The sequence below is a fragment of the Thalassophryne amazonica genome, chromosome 12 (assembly GCF_902500255.1).
Source record: "Thalassophryne amazonica chromosome 12, fThaAma1.1, whole genome shotgun sequence".
In the NCBI taxonomy this organism is placed as follows: Eukaryota; Metazoa; Chordata; class Actinopteri; order Batrachoidiformes; family Batrachoididae; genus Thalassophryne; species Thalassophryne amazonica.
The window spans coordinates 82,825,976-82,840,641 of NC_047114.1; the positions used below are offsets into that span (position 1 = coordinate 82,825,976).

Here is a 14,666-nt window from a genome sequence, read left to right on the forward strand (position 1 = left end):
ACATTTCAGCTACAATTTGCCAGAAGACAAAAGCTGCACTACACAGTTTCTCCAATCACAGCCAGATGTCTATAATCCTTTCACATAGCTGTCATGGCTGCCTTGGTGGCTTCCCTCACAAGTCTCCTTCCTCTACAGAGACTTATGTGGTACCGTACTATTTAGTTAGTTTTTTTTTTTTGTACTAGTTATAAATGAAGTGCAACACACATTCAGGGAGTTGGGAATGTTCACATATCAATGTCTCAAATGTGTTTAAAGAAACCTTTGTGAAAGAGTGATGATTTACTCATTTGGTGTCCATACTTACACATAACCATTTGTTAAAATCTAATTAATAACATCTAAAGATTTGTTTTCACTCTTACTTTAAAAATGATGTCATTTTAGAAATTTTTATCCAGGGAAGCCTGAGTTATTTTATTTAATGTCACCGAAAGAGAAAAGAAAAAAGAAAAAAAAAAAATATATATATATATATAGATATATATATAGATATATATATAGAACATATTAAAGGCTGAGGGCTTCCATACTTCCACATAGGCAAATTTTCTTGTATATTCAAAAAAAAAAAAAAAAAAAAGGTAGTGAAACCACCCAACCAATCTGGAAGTAGAGGATATTTTGTTTATATCTGAGGGGCTTCATCAAGTCTCATCCCTCCCACCCCGTGTACAGTAACCTTGGAAGAACATTGTAGCCTGATTGGCTACCAAAGGCCCCAAAGGGAAAACTGATATCAGTGCACATATAAATGACCAAAAATAACTGAGAAAAAGACTTAAGGGCAAATGGTTAAAAATGGCAGATTGAGAGACTGGTTTTGGCAAATAAGCGTTGTACTGTGCGTGTGTGGCCCTCGAACAGAAGGTTGATGTCGTCAGGTTGTCTTGCAACCACGAAGCTGAAGCCGCCAAGAGGCCACGCTGACACGTGCATGTGTGGTGTGTGTGTGTGTGTATGTGTGGTGTTCATGACCACAGACGATGTGTGTGTCCCTCACACACACTCCTCCGCTGACATCAGGAGTGGGTTGATGTACTCAAACCCTTCGAACTCAGACTGGTCGATCTTCTTGACCACATCCCTGCAACGTAAAAAGGATATTGGTTTTGCAATTAACATTTTTAAAAAACACATAATTTATATGAATATCACAGAACCTCTTCATCAGCGCAAGTTATTCTAAGACCAAAAACAAAAAACAAAAAACTGGAACTCACTCATCGTCCGGCGTGAGTTGGATTGGCTCGTTGGTGAACTGGACGTCAAAGTTGTCTAGTCCAAACTCCCCTGAGATGTTGGGTTTAAATGGAGGGACCACTTGTTTCTGCTCCAGCTGAAATAATAGGCAGACGTCAGGTAGAAAAACAAAACAATTCAGACAGCCATTAAGTGAACATCATCCTTGTTTTGGCTCCTGTTTTGTTTTTTTTTTGTTTTTTTTACTCGGGGTCACCAAAGCAGATCCGGTATGGATTGCCATATTGATTTGCCCTTCCGGACACAACTCCAAATGCACAAGAAAAATTAGCATGGGGTGGTTAAACCCAGGACCTTCTTACTGTGAGGTGAGAATGCTAACCACTGCAACACCTTCTCACATCACTGTCAGCATGTGACCTACCTTCAAATATTTAAGTTGTATAGCAATAGGAGTCTAACCCATGTGTCCACATACATCTATGACTAAAAATACACGAGGAGCCGGAAGCAACATGGCAGGTTTCCTCTGTTTCTGTATCAACTGTCATTACGACTGAAACCAGTCACTACTTTCAACACTTTTGCCTACAAAAGCCAGTTACTGCTCCCCCTGCAGGTAAGTGGTTGTGTTGCAGAGAAATTGTGTGTTGTGAGGGGGGATGGAGGCGGGGAGGAAGGGTGTAATCTGATCCACACAGACACTCCAACCCACTGGTTGCTCTCTGCATCCCAGACCAAACAGGGAAAAGGAGGTCATAGTGATCCCTGGCACGCTGCCTCCAAACGTCTGTCGGGCTAAAGCGCAGAAATGTGTCTGACTGTGACCCATTACAAATGCACAGAGTAACTCTAGTACATTGCCTTTTATTGAATGACAACTATTACAAGGTTGGTTTAATTTGGTGAAGCAAAAGGCTGCAAATGCAGTAACATAAGACAGGAAAACAAAGTCAGGCTCAATACAAGGTCTATTAGAAAAGTATCCGACCTTATTTAAAAAAAACAAAAAAAACATATGGATTTGAATCACGTGATTGCGTGAGCCAACCTTGAACCTTCATGTGCATGCGTGATTTTTTTCACGCCTGTCGGTTGCGTCAATCGCGTGTGAGCAGGCTTTGAGTGAGGAGTGGTCCACCCCCCTCGGCGGATTTTCATTGTCACGGAAATGGCTGAGAGACTGCTGCTTTGCTTAATCAAATTTTTTTTAGAAACTGTGAGGCACATCCATGTGGACACCATTCGAGAAATTCAGGTGGTTTTTGGTGAAAATTTTATGGGCTTCAAAGACATTAAGGGATGTTACTGTCGCTTTAAGGACGGCCCACAGCAGCTGTGGGGGCTCAAAGCCGTCCTGTGAGACCAAAACGGAGGTGGTTTTGTGTCGGCCCAGCAGCGAATCAATCATGACGCGCGAAGCGTCCGCTTGGCTTTCCATGACAAAATCTCTTGTTAAAAGTGAAATCTGCAGGAAAATGGGTGATGTCCGGCTCTTGTGATAACCAGAGAAAGTGCACACGATGTCACGGATCCACAGAGCGATCCGTTTAGAAATGAAATGGTCGTTCAGCCTGTCGATGGCAGCTGGAGCGCGGCGTGCCCCACAGCTGCTGTGGGCTGTCCTTAAAGCGACAGTAACATCCCTTAATGTCTTTGAAGCCCATAAAATTTTCACCAAAAACCACCTGAATTTATCGAATGGTGTCCACATGGATGTGCCTCACAGTTTCTAAAAAAAATATGATCAAGCAAAGCAGCAGTCTCTCAGCCATTTCCCTGACAATGAAAATCCGCCGACGGGGTGGACCACTCCTCTCTCAAAGCCTGCTCACAGGCGAATGACGCAACCGACAGGTGTGAAAAAAATCACGCATGCGCATGAAGGTTCAAGGTTGGCTCACGCAAGCACACGTGATTCAAATCCATATGTTTTTTGTTTTTTTTAAATAAGGTCGGATACTTTTCTAATAGACCTCGTACATGTGCATTTCTTTTTTTTAAAGAAAGCACTATGATTATAACATTCGGTAGAACAAAGTCGTACACCAACTGAGAGATCAGTGAGTCTGATCACCATAGCACCTGTAATCAAGTTAATTCCTAAACTCTGTAGCACACTGCTCCTCCAATCAAGACGGGATCAAGACAGATTGCATCAATACCATTAGTACAGACTACAATAACAGCATCTACATAGATAATAACCCTTCGTACACTCAACAAAAATATAAACGCAACATTTTTGGTTTTGCTCCCATTAAACCATTAAACCATTACTTAAAAAGCCATCACTTGACCCAGCTATCTTAGCTAATTATAGGCCAATCTCCAACCTCCCTTTTCTCTCAAAAATTCTTGAAAGGGTAGTTGTAAAACAGCTAACTGATCATCTGCAGAGGAATGGTCTATTTGAAGAGTTTCAGTCAGGTTTTAGAATTCATCATAGTACAGAAACTGCATTAGTGAAGGTTACAAATGATCTTATGGCCTCAGACAGTGGACTCATCTCTGTGCTTGTTCTGTTAGACCTCAGTGCTGCTTTTGATACTGTTGACCATAACATTTTATTACAGAGATTAGAGCATGCCATAGGTATTAAAGGCACTGCACTGCGGTGGTTTGAATCATATTTGTCTAATAGATTACAATTTGTTCATGTAAATGGGGAATCTTCTTCACAGACTAAAGTTAATTATGGAGTTCCACAAGGTTCTGTGCTAGGACCAATTTTATTCACTTTATACATGCTTCCCTTAGGCAGTATTATTAGACGGTATTGCTTAAATTTTCATTGTTACGCAGATGATACCCAGCTTTATCTATCCATGAAGCCAGAGGACACACACCAATTGGCTAAACTGCAGGATTGTCTTACAGACATAAAGACATGGATGACCTCTAATTTCCTGCTTTTAAACTCAGATAAAACTGAAGTTATTGTACTTGGCCCCACAAATCTTAGAAACATGGTGTCTAACCAGATCCTTATTCTGGATGGCATTACCCTGACCTCTAGTAATACTGTGAGAAATCTTGGAGTCATTTTTGATCAGGATATGTCATTCAAAGCGCATATTAAACAAATATGTAGGACTGCTTTTTGCATTTACGCAATATCTCTAAAATCAGAAAGGTCTTGTCTCAGAGTGATGCTGAAAAACTAATTCATGCATTATTTCCTCTAGGCTGGACTATTGTAATTCATTATTATCAGGTTGTCCTAAAAGTTCCCTAAAAAGCCTTCAGTTAATTCAAAATGCTGCAGCTAGAGTACTAACGGGGACTAGAAGGAGAGAGCATATCTCACCCATATTGGCCTCTCTTCATTGGCTTCCTGTTAATTCTAGAGTAGAATTTAAAATTCTTCTTCTTACTTATAAGGTTTTGAATAATCAGGTCCCATCTTATCTTAGGGACCTCGTAGTACCATATCACCCCAATAGAGCGCTTCGCTCTCAGACTGCAGGCTTACTTGTAGTTCCTAGGGTTTGTAAGAGTAGAATGGGAGGCAGAGCCTTCAGCTTTCAGGCTCCTCTCCTGTGGAACCAGCTCCCAATTCAGATCAGGGAGACAGACACCCTCTCTACTTTTAAGATTAGGCTTAAAACTTTCCTTTTTGCTAAAGCTTATAGTTAGGGCTGGATCAGGTGACCCTGAAACATCCCTTAGTTATGCTGCTATAGACGTAGACTGCTGGGGGGTTCCCATGATGCACTGTTTCTTTCTCTTTTTGCTCTGTATGCACCACTCTGCATTTAATCACTAGTGATCGATCTCTGCTCCCCTCCACACCATATCTTTTTCCTGGTTCTCTCCCTCAGCCCCAACCAGTCCTAGCAGAAGACTGCCCCTCCCTGAGCCTGGTTCTGCTGGAGGTTTCTTCCTGTTAAAAGGGAGTTTTTCCTTCCCACTGTAGCCAAGTGCTTGCTCACAGGGGGTCGTTTTGACCGTTGGGGTTTTACATAATTACTGTATGGCCTTGCCTTACAATATAAAGCGCCTTTGGGCAACTGTTTGTTGTGATTTGGCGCTATATAAAAAAAATTGATTGATTTTGTATGAGATGAACTCAAAGATCTAAAACTTTTTCCACATACACAATATCACCATTTCCCTCAAATATTGTTCACAAACCAGTCTAAATCTGTGATAGTGAGCACTTCTCCTTTGCTGAGATAATCCATCCCACCTCACAGGTGTGCCATAACAAGATGCTGATTAGACACCATGATTAGTGTACAGGTGTGCCTTAGACTGCCCACAATAAAAGGCCACTCTGAAAGGTGCAGTTTTGTTTTATTGGGGGGGATACCAGTCAGTATCTGGTGTGACCACCATTTGCCTCATGCAGTGCAACACATCTCCTTCGCATAGAGTTGATCAGGTTGTCAATTGTGGCCTGTGGAATGTTGGTCCACTCCTCTTCAATGGCTGTGCGAAGTTGCTGGATATTGGCAGGAACTGGTACATGCTGTTGTATACACCGGTCCAGAGCATCCCAAACATGCTCAATGGGTGACATGTCCAGTGAGTATGCCGGCCATGCAAGAACTGGGACATTTTCAGCTTCCAAGAATTGTGTACAGATCCTTGCAACATGGGGCCGTGCATTATCCTGCTGCAACATGAGGTGATGTTCTTGGATGTATGGCACAACAATGGGCCTCAGGATCTCGTCACGGTATCTCTGTGCATTAAAATGCCATCAATAAATCCAAGCCACAGTACACTGTGAAGATGTTTCTATGGAGTTGGGCCTATTTATCACATACCACGGATCATGGGTCAGTTTGAATACATCAAAATACTTGAAGAGGTCAATGTTACCTTATGCTGAAGAGGAAATGGCCTTAAAATGGGTAGAGAAGCTTGAATCTTCGACTGGACTGGGTTGCTTGACGCGAGGACGTTTCGCTTCAAATTGCAGAAGCTTCCTCAGCTAAAATTCTTGCTCTGGTAGTCTGACTTCTGTCTTCACTCTTGTAGAGAAGAATAAACAGAAGCCAACAAAAGCTGGAGTTTTTTAAACCTAACCAGACCCCTCCTACCGAGAGGCGGACTGCTATAGGCTAGTGACTAAACAATAGTTCTAATTAGCACCTACTGTGCTGTAGTTAGCACCCTCCTAATGACAGGGGCAGCTGTCCCTCCTAATGATGGGACGGAAGCCTCTCCTGATGGCTCCCTTGACGACTCTCCTGATGACGTGAATGACTCATTACCATGAACAAAAGACTGAAACTGCTTTGACCTGAGTACCCCATTGTAAACAGGGGACAAAGCGTGTCTCAGACCCCCTCCCCGGTTAAGGCTGGGTTTCAAATGTTTCACATAGAATGCTTCTTTGACACCTCTCTCAAACCATTTCTTCTCTCTGGCTAAGATTTTAACTTCCTTGTCCTCAAACGTGTGGTTAGTGTCTTTCAGGTGGAGATGAACTGCAGACTGAGGTCCACTGGCGCCCTCTCTGCGGTGCTGGTATAGCCTTTTGTGTAAAGGTTGCTTAGTCTCACCTATGTAGTGTTCATTACAGTTTTCCTGACATCTGATAGAATACACTACATTGCTCTGTTTGTAAATAGGGATCCTGTCCTTAGGGTGAACTAATTTCTGTCTCAAGGTGTTAAGGCTTAAAATAGGTGTTTCAACAAGACAATGACCCCAAACACAGCAGCAAACGAGTAGCATCTTGGTTCAAGATTAACGTTATGGAGTGGCCAGCCCAATCCTGGAACTTTAATCCATTAAAAAAAAACTTGTGGGGTGACTTCAACAATGCTGTTTCTGAGGCAAAACCAAGAAATGCAGAGGAACTGTGGAATGTAGTCCTGGGCTGGAATACCTGTTCACAGGTGCCAGAAGTTTGTTGATTCCATGTAACACAGATGTAAAGCAGTTCTCAGAAACAGTGGTTACATAACTAAACATTAGCTCAGTGATTCACAGGAAAGATAAATCTTCAAGCATGTCAGTTTATACTGTAAATGTTTGAGTTTGTAAAGAAAAATGCAGACACTGCTATTTTTATGAATAGTCTAATATTCCTTTTTCTTCACTTTCAGCAAAGTAATACATTTGATAAATCTTTCTTCATGTTTTGATTTGGAATAGAATATGTAGTGTTCCCAATGCATTTGCCTGTATGGAAATAAATTTGCTATTTTTGAGGATTTTGAGCTTTACTCACTTTTTTAAAACACAACATTATTATTTTGAACACAACTGCACTTGCTTCTTAACCACGTTTGCTTGAAGAAGTGGGTGCGTCATGAATGTAACTGTACACAGACTTGCCTATGAACTACGTATGCTAGCCAGAGGGCACACAGACCACGTAGAACTTCTGGTTTTGCATGCTGGAAACAGGCTTAAAATTTGACTGATCTCTTGCCAGTTACTCAGACAAGCATTTGTTGCTATGCAATGTCAATGACACATCATATACATGTGGGTAATTGCAGACTTGATCACACAATGTGGGGAGGTGATGGTCTAGTGATTAAGCGCTGGGCTTCAGACCAGAGTATCCTCGGTTCAAAACTCAGCCAGACCAGAAAATTACTAAGTGCCCTTAGGCTAGTTCCTTAATCCCCAAGTTGCTCCCGGTGTGCAGTGAGCACCTTGTATGGCAGTACCATGACACTGGTGTGTGAGTGCATCTGAGGCATAATTATAAAGCGTTTTGAACGTCTGATGCACATGGAAAAGCGTTATATACAGTTGTGCTCAAACCTTTACATACCCTGGCAGAATGTTTGCTTTTTTTTTGGCCATTTTAAAGAGAATATGAATGACAACACAAAAACTTTTTTGCATCACTACTCTTAGCTTCATAGTGAAGTACAGCAGAGAAGGATTTTCTTTCACCAAAACAGATCAAATCCAGGCTTGCATCTCAGATGTACCTTCTGGCAATTTGTAGCTAAACTATCAGGTCTTCTTTTTAAGAAAATCCTCCTCTATACCACTTCATCATGAAGATGGATAACTGATGATACAAAATGCAAAGCTTGCACTGTGCATAATTTCTCCAATCACAGCCACGTAAGCCTAACTTCTTCTGGGTTGTCTGGGTGGCTTTCCTCACTCTTCTACTTCTTGCACAGTCACTCAGTTTTTGAGAACTGTCTACTTCATGCAGATTTACCATAGAGTGCCATATTGTTTGTATTTCTTTGTAAATGATGTAAATAAAGTCCAAAACATATTCAGTGGCAGCTTTACCATCAGAGAGCCTCATCCACAACATCACAAAAGACTCCAAGCTGTCGTTGATGTTAAAGGGGGCAATATACAGTATGAAGAACAGGGGTATGTAAACTTTTGATCAGGTTCATTTGGGTAGTTCTCTTGTCATTTTGATTTAAAAAGAGGAAACAGTTTTTTGACAATAAATGGCTTCGCCCAACCACTAACCATGAGTGAAAAAAGTTTTTGTGTTGTCATTCAGATTTTCTTAAAAATGGCCAAAAAAGCAAAAGTTCTGCCAGGGTATGTAAACCTTTGAGCACAACTGTAAATGCAGTCCATTTACCATTTATTAATAACTTTCAGACACCGTTTGTTGCTGCTGATTGTCCTGATACTGCCTCTGTGATTCATGTGTATATTGTAGCTTGTGGACGCTTATCGTCAATTTTTGAGGATGTGCAAAACTGGCGCACCAATCAGACAGAGAATACACGAAGCAGCAGTCATGAGGATGCAAACACATAGTTAAAAGCAAGTATATTTCTAGGCACATTGTTACAGGTAAGAAAAAGGGAATGTTACTCAATCTCAAATTAGAACTTTTCCTCCTTACAGAGAGTGAAAAACCATCAAGGTACCCGTATTTTTGTCCTCAAGAAATATTGTGAAAAACTTTGTGGAAACATTTTTTGACTTATTTCAGAACGTGCAAATTTTATACAGTTTTTATTCACTTAACATAAACTAAAGTGTTTCAAGCCTTTTTAAAATTTTGATTTAAAATAATTTATAATTATAATTTATAATTAAAATATTATCATTTCATTTTCTTTGAGTAAACACCATGAATCTCTCAATCGGGTTCAATACACACAACCACAATCATGGGAAAGACTTGACAGTGGTCCAGAAGATACTCACTGACACCCTCCACAAGGAGAGCAAGCAAGAAAAGGTCAATGCTGAAAGGGCTGGCCGTTCACAGAGTGCTATGTCAAAGCATATTCATGGAAACTTGACTGGAAGGGGAAATAGTGTGGTAGGAAAAGATGTACAAGTGAGGAGCTGCTGAAGAAGGGGATGGAGGCCGGAGGCTGCACCAAGAGCCACCACACACAGATGTGTCAAGGAAATGGTATACAAGTGTGTATTCCATGTCAATCCACTCCTGAAGTAGAGACAATGTCAGAAGCATCTTACCTGAACTAAGGAGAAAAAGAACTAAACTGCTGCTCAGTGGTCCAAAGTCCTCTTTTGAGATAAAAGTAAATTTTGCATTTCATTTGTCAAAGTCAAAGTGTACTTTATTGTCAAAAATCTATGTAACATGGTTAACACAGAAGATTGAAATTGCGTTTGACCAGTCGCCAATGTGTAGTTAAACTAACATTATAGATAAGACATTGACAATAATCTCACACGCGCACACACACACAGTGCAGTAAAAACTAACATACTGATACATGAATTTACATTTCTCTCTCTGACACATTTCACTCACAACCACACACACACACAGTGTGCAGTAAAAAGACTGACATACTGATACAGACATGTACAATAAATACACACACACACACACACACACACAGCAGCAGAAGTACAATCAGTGGACATACAGGTTATGTGCAGTAGTGTAGATGCAGTGTGTAAGGTGCGAAGAGTAAAGTGATGAGACCCACCACTGTTGTGTCATCGGCGAATTTGATGATGTGATTCGTTGCAAATCTGGCACAGCAATCATGGGTCAGTGTGAACAGCAGAGGAGATAACACACATCCTTGCGGCACCCCGGTGTTTATGATGGTGGTCGCTGAGGAGTTGTTGCCGACTGTCTGCGGTCTGTTTGTGAGGAAGTCCAGCAACCAGTTGCACAGTGAAGTATTGATGCTTATTTCACTCAGCTTGTCTACCAGATGTTGGGGGATGACAGTGTTCAACGCGGAACTGAAGTCGATGAACAGCATCCGTGCGTGACTGCTTTTGTTTTCCAGATGAGCCAGGCAGAGGTGGAGTGCTGTTACTATGGCGTCATCAGTGGAGCGCTTGGGGCGGCAGGCAAACTGATATGGGTCCAGAGTAGTGGGGAGGGTGGATGTTATGTGGGCCTTTACCAGTCTTTCAAAGCACTTCATCATGATGGAAGTGAGTGCTATGGGTCTGTAGTCGTTTAGTGATGATGTTGGTGATTTCTTTGGTAGCGGTACAATGGTGGTAGCTTTAAAGCTTGCTGGTATGGTGGCTTGGTTCAGAGAGATGTTGTAGATGTCTGTGAGGACGTCGGTGAGTGAGTCTGCACAGGATCTGAGCACACGCCCGGGTATGTTGTTTGGACCTGCAGCTTTTCTGGGGCTCACCTTGAGTAGGGTCATCCTCACGTCCGCTGGGTCCAGTTGAAGTGTTATGTTGTCTGGGCTGACGGGGGCTTTTGTAGGTGGTGTTGTGTTATTTTCTTCAAACCGGCTGAAAAAGGTGTTAAGTGAGTTGAGGAAGTCTGTGTTGTCCTCACACGGTGGGGGGGCTGGCTTGTAGTCTGTGACTGACTGGATGCCTTGCCACAGTCGTCTTGGGTCATTTGTGTCTGTGAAGTGGGAGCTGATTTTCTGTCCATAGGCGCGCTTGGCTGCTCTCACGCCCCGGTGCAGGTCGGCCCTGGCTGACTTGAGGGCCTCCTTGTTCCCAGACTTGAAAGCAGTGTTGCGTGCTCTCAGGAGCTCACGTACCTCCCTGGTGAACCAGAGTTTTTCGTTTTCTCTTACTGTAATGTCCTTGGTGACGGTTACATCTTCCATGCGTTTTGTTATGTATCCAGTTACTGAGTCTGTGTATTCGGTGAGGTTGACGTGCTGGTTGGTGGTGGCCGCCTCCTTGAAAACAGACCAGTCTGTGATTTCAAAACAGTTCTGTAGAGCTCCTGTGGCTCCCTCTGGCCAGGCCCTGATCAGCTTCACAGCTGGTTTGCTCCTCGTCAAGGTCTGTAGGCTGGAATTAGCATAACAGAGAGATGGTCTGATGATCCCAGGTGGGGGTGTGGAACTGCTCTGAAAGCCTGTCTGATGTTTGTGTAGACCTGGTCGAGTGTGTTCTCCCTTCTTGTTGCAAAGTTCACATCGTTGTGATAGTGTGGCAGTACTGTTTTTAAGTTGCCCTGATTAAAATCGCCAGCGATTATGCAGACTGAGTCTGGGTGTGTGTTTTGTAGTGTACTCAGACTGGTACAGAATGGAGAGCGCTTCCTTTGTGTTTGCGCTGGGTGGAATGTAAACAGCTGTGATGTTGACGGTGTTGACTTCCCTCGGCAGGTAGAATGGGCGGCAGTTGAGGGTTAAAAACTCAATGTTTTCTGAGCAGTGTCTTGTGATAACTGCAGCATTTGTGCACCAGTTATTGATGTAAATGCACACACCACCTCCCCGAGATTTACCCCTGCTGGCGTGGTTTCTGTCCGCTCGGAATGTTGTTAGCCCTTCCAGTTGAATGGTGCTCTCCGGAACAGTGTTGTGAAGCCACGTCTCAGTGAGGATGATTGCGTTGCAGTCTCTCACATTTCTTTGTGTTGTTAAATCCAGCTTGAAGTAGTCCATCTTATTTTTCCAGTGAGCGAACACTGGATAAGAGAATAGACGGTAGTGCGGTTCTGTGAGGATTTCTTTTCAGTCTGTTGGTGATGCCAGCTCGACAGCCTCGCTTGCCAGTTCTAGCACACCTCCGCCGGCGCATGCTCAGTCTCCCCTGCCGCTTCAGCTGCTTCCAGTTTCGGCTGGTGTGGAAGGAGGAGCCCGCTGTCTTGGAGGCCCCATTGTCTCACTGGGGTATAAGTCCTAGTCCAAGAAGAGTTTCTCGATCCATGACTAGGTTAACTCCTGAAAGATCCTTTGTGGTGGTGTTGTTTCTCAGTCCAAGTAATGTACTCCTGTTGTATGTGATTCTTGTAGGAAACTGCGAGGGTACGGATGACATATTTAACATAAAATGCACATCGCTATCGGGAGCTACCGTGGCCGCAGCCACAGGGCACCACCATGTTTGTCTTTGGGAATCAAGGTCCCAGAGTCTGGAGTGGAGAGGCACATATTCCAAGTTGCTTGAATGCCAGTGTGAGGTTTCCACAGTCAGTGATGATTTGGGGAACCATGGCATCTGCTGGTATTGGTCCACTATGTTTTACCAAATCAATGCAGCAAATCTCCCAGGAGATTTTAGACAATTTCATGCTTCATGCTATCAGATGTCAGGAAAACTGTAATGAACACTACATAGGTGAGACTAAAGCCCCTTTCACACCGGGGCTGCTCCCAGTTGCTTCCTGTGGTGTCATGACGACGCAGGAATATCTGCATCAGGTGCGCGCAGCAGGGGGCAGAGAGGAGGTGAGAACGCAGCCTGCAGGTTCTCTGCACAGAGAAGTCAGAGTGCACAGTTTGGCTGTAGACAGACTGTGCACTTTGACTTCTCTTCTACTTTAAATTTGTTCTTGTGCAGAGCTGCAGGGCTGAGCTCTGAGTTCTGTTATAGTTTATCTTTCCTCCTTTGACCGCAAGACGCGCGCAAACCGTTCTTAAGCAAATGTGGAGATGTCTGGAGTTCTACTTGATGTTGACATGTCCTGTCTCAGGACTTATGTCCTTTTTTTAACTGTGATGTGAGAGTTTGAGCAGAGAACAAGGAACTAATGCCTGCAGCCAGACTTTTTTTTCTTTTAATTGTTCACATGTGTGTGCGTGAACGAACGTCCATGAGTGGACTAGAGATGCCCGGACTTTTTACTGGATATTTCTGGCAATCAGTTTGTGAGGAGGACTTTTATGGATTTTATTTAAACACATTTGTGAGAGAAGAAGCTGCAGGTGCTTCTCAGTGCATCTCTTCACCAGACAGAGAGGAGCTGAGCTGCAATCAACATTTTTTTTTCTGTGGTCTTTTTCAGCATGTAGTTTTTACTGCATTAAGTACATGGTATAAAAACAATCCTGCGTGATTTATACTGCGGGAACAATGGAACACAGCAGGAATCATAAACTGGCTTCCGAGTCACGCCGGGTAACGCCTCTTTGCCCCGACTTGCGCTGGAACCACTTCCTTTCTGCGTCGAGCACAGGATGCCAAAAAAATTAAACAGGTTTAATTTTTCGGTGCCCGACTTGCTTCCTCCATTGCGCCCCTTGTGCTGATGTGACGCCGAGCTGCATCGTCTCGACACTGAGATGCTTCCACGCGGCGTCGTCATAATGATGCACAGCGCAACTGGGAGCAACCGGGAGTACCCCCAGTGTGAAAGGGGCTTAAGCAACCTTTACACAAAAGGCTATACTAGCACCGCAGAGAGGGCGCCAGTGGACCTCAGTCTGCAGTTCATCTCCACCTGAAAGACACTAATCACATGTTTGAGGACAATGAAGTTAAAATCTTAGCCAGAGAAAGGAAATGGTTTGAGAGAGGGATCAAGGAGGCATTCTATGTGAAACAGTTGAAACCCAGTCTTAACCGGGAAGGGGGTCTGAGACATGATTTGTCCCCTGTTTACAATGGGGTACTCAGGTCAAAGCAGTTTCAGTCTTTTGTTCATGTAATGAGTCATTCACGTCATCAGGAGAGTCGTGAAGGGAGCCATCATGAGAGGTGTCCGTTCCATCATTAGGAGGGACTGCTGCCCTGTCATTAGGAGGGTGCTAACTACAGCACAATAGGTGCTAATTAGAGCTATTGTTTAGTCACTAGCCTATAGCAGTCTGCCTCTCGGTAGGAGGGGTCTGGTTAGGTTTAAAACTCCAGCTTTTGTGGCTTTTGTTTATTCTTCTCTACAAGAGTGAAGACAGAAGTCAGATACCAGAGCAAGAATTTTAGCCGAGGAAGCTTCTGCGATTTGAAGCGAAACATCCTCGCATCAAGCAACCCAGTCCAGTCGAAGATTCAAGCTTCTCTACTATGCTTCCATCTGTTGACAATCTTTACGGACTTGCTGACTGCCTTTGTCAGCAGGATCTGTCACCTGCCCACAGTACCAAAACTTCCAAAGACATGCAAGTTAGAGGAACTCGTGTCTCTAAACTGACCGTAGGTGTATGTCCAAGTGTGAATGTGCTTAGCTTGCCTCTTGCCCTGTGACTGCTGTGATAGGCTCCTTGCCCACCGTGACACTCGCCGAGAATAAGTGGGTATAGAAAATGAATGAATATAGGCTGTAATTATCAAATAAAAAAAATGCTTTAAACATTTTAGTGTAGTGAGTCTAGGATAAATAAAATTTTCACTTTATGAGATAACTG

General features: G+C 43.2%; 1 protein-coding gene and 1 long non-coding RNA gene across 2 annotated transcripts in view; one reads left to right on the plus strand and one right to left on the minus strand.

Moving 5' to 3' along the window:
- Nucleotides 1–943: 943 nt before the first annotated feature.
- Nucleotides 944–14,666, minus strand: part of prkci (protein kinase C, iota) — a 91,934-nt gene continuing 78,211 nt past the window's right edge. Inside the window, exons 17-18 of the mRNA XM_034182907.1 lie at nt 1,227–1,342; nt 944–1,090 (exon numbers count right to left, since the gene is read on the minus strand). Of these exons, the coding sequence (XP_034038798.1) occupies nt 1,003–1,090; nt 1,227–1,342 (204 nt within the window). The 3' untranslated portion in view covers nt 944–1,002. The remainder of the gene's footprint in view (nt 1,091–1,226; nt 1,343–14,666) is intronic.
- LOC117521581 lies at nt 6,030–7,362 on the plus strand. The gene is made up of 2 exons (XR_004563980.1): nt 6,030–6,068; nt 6,849–7,362. It is a non-coding gene; the product is annotated as an uncharacterized LOC117521581 (long non-coding RNA).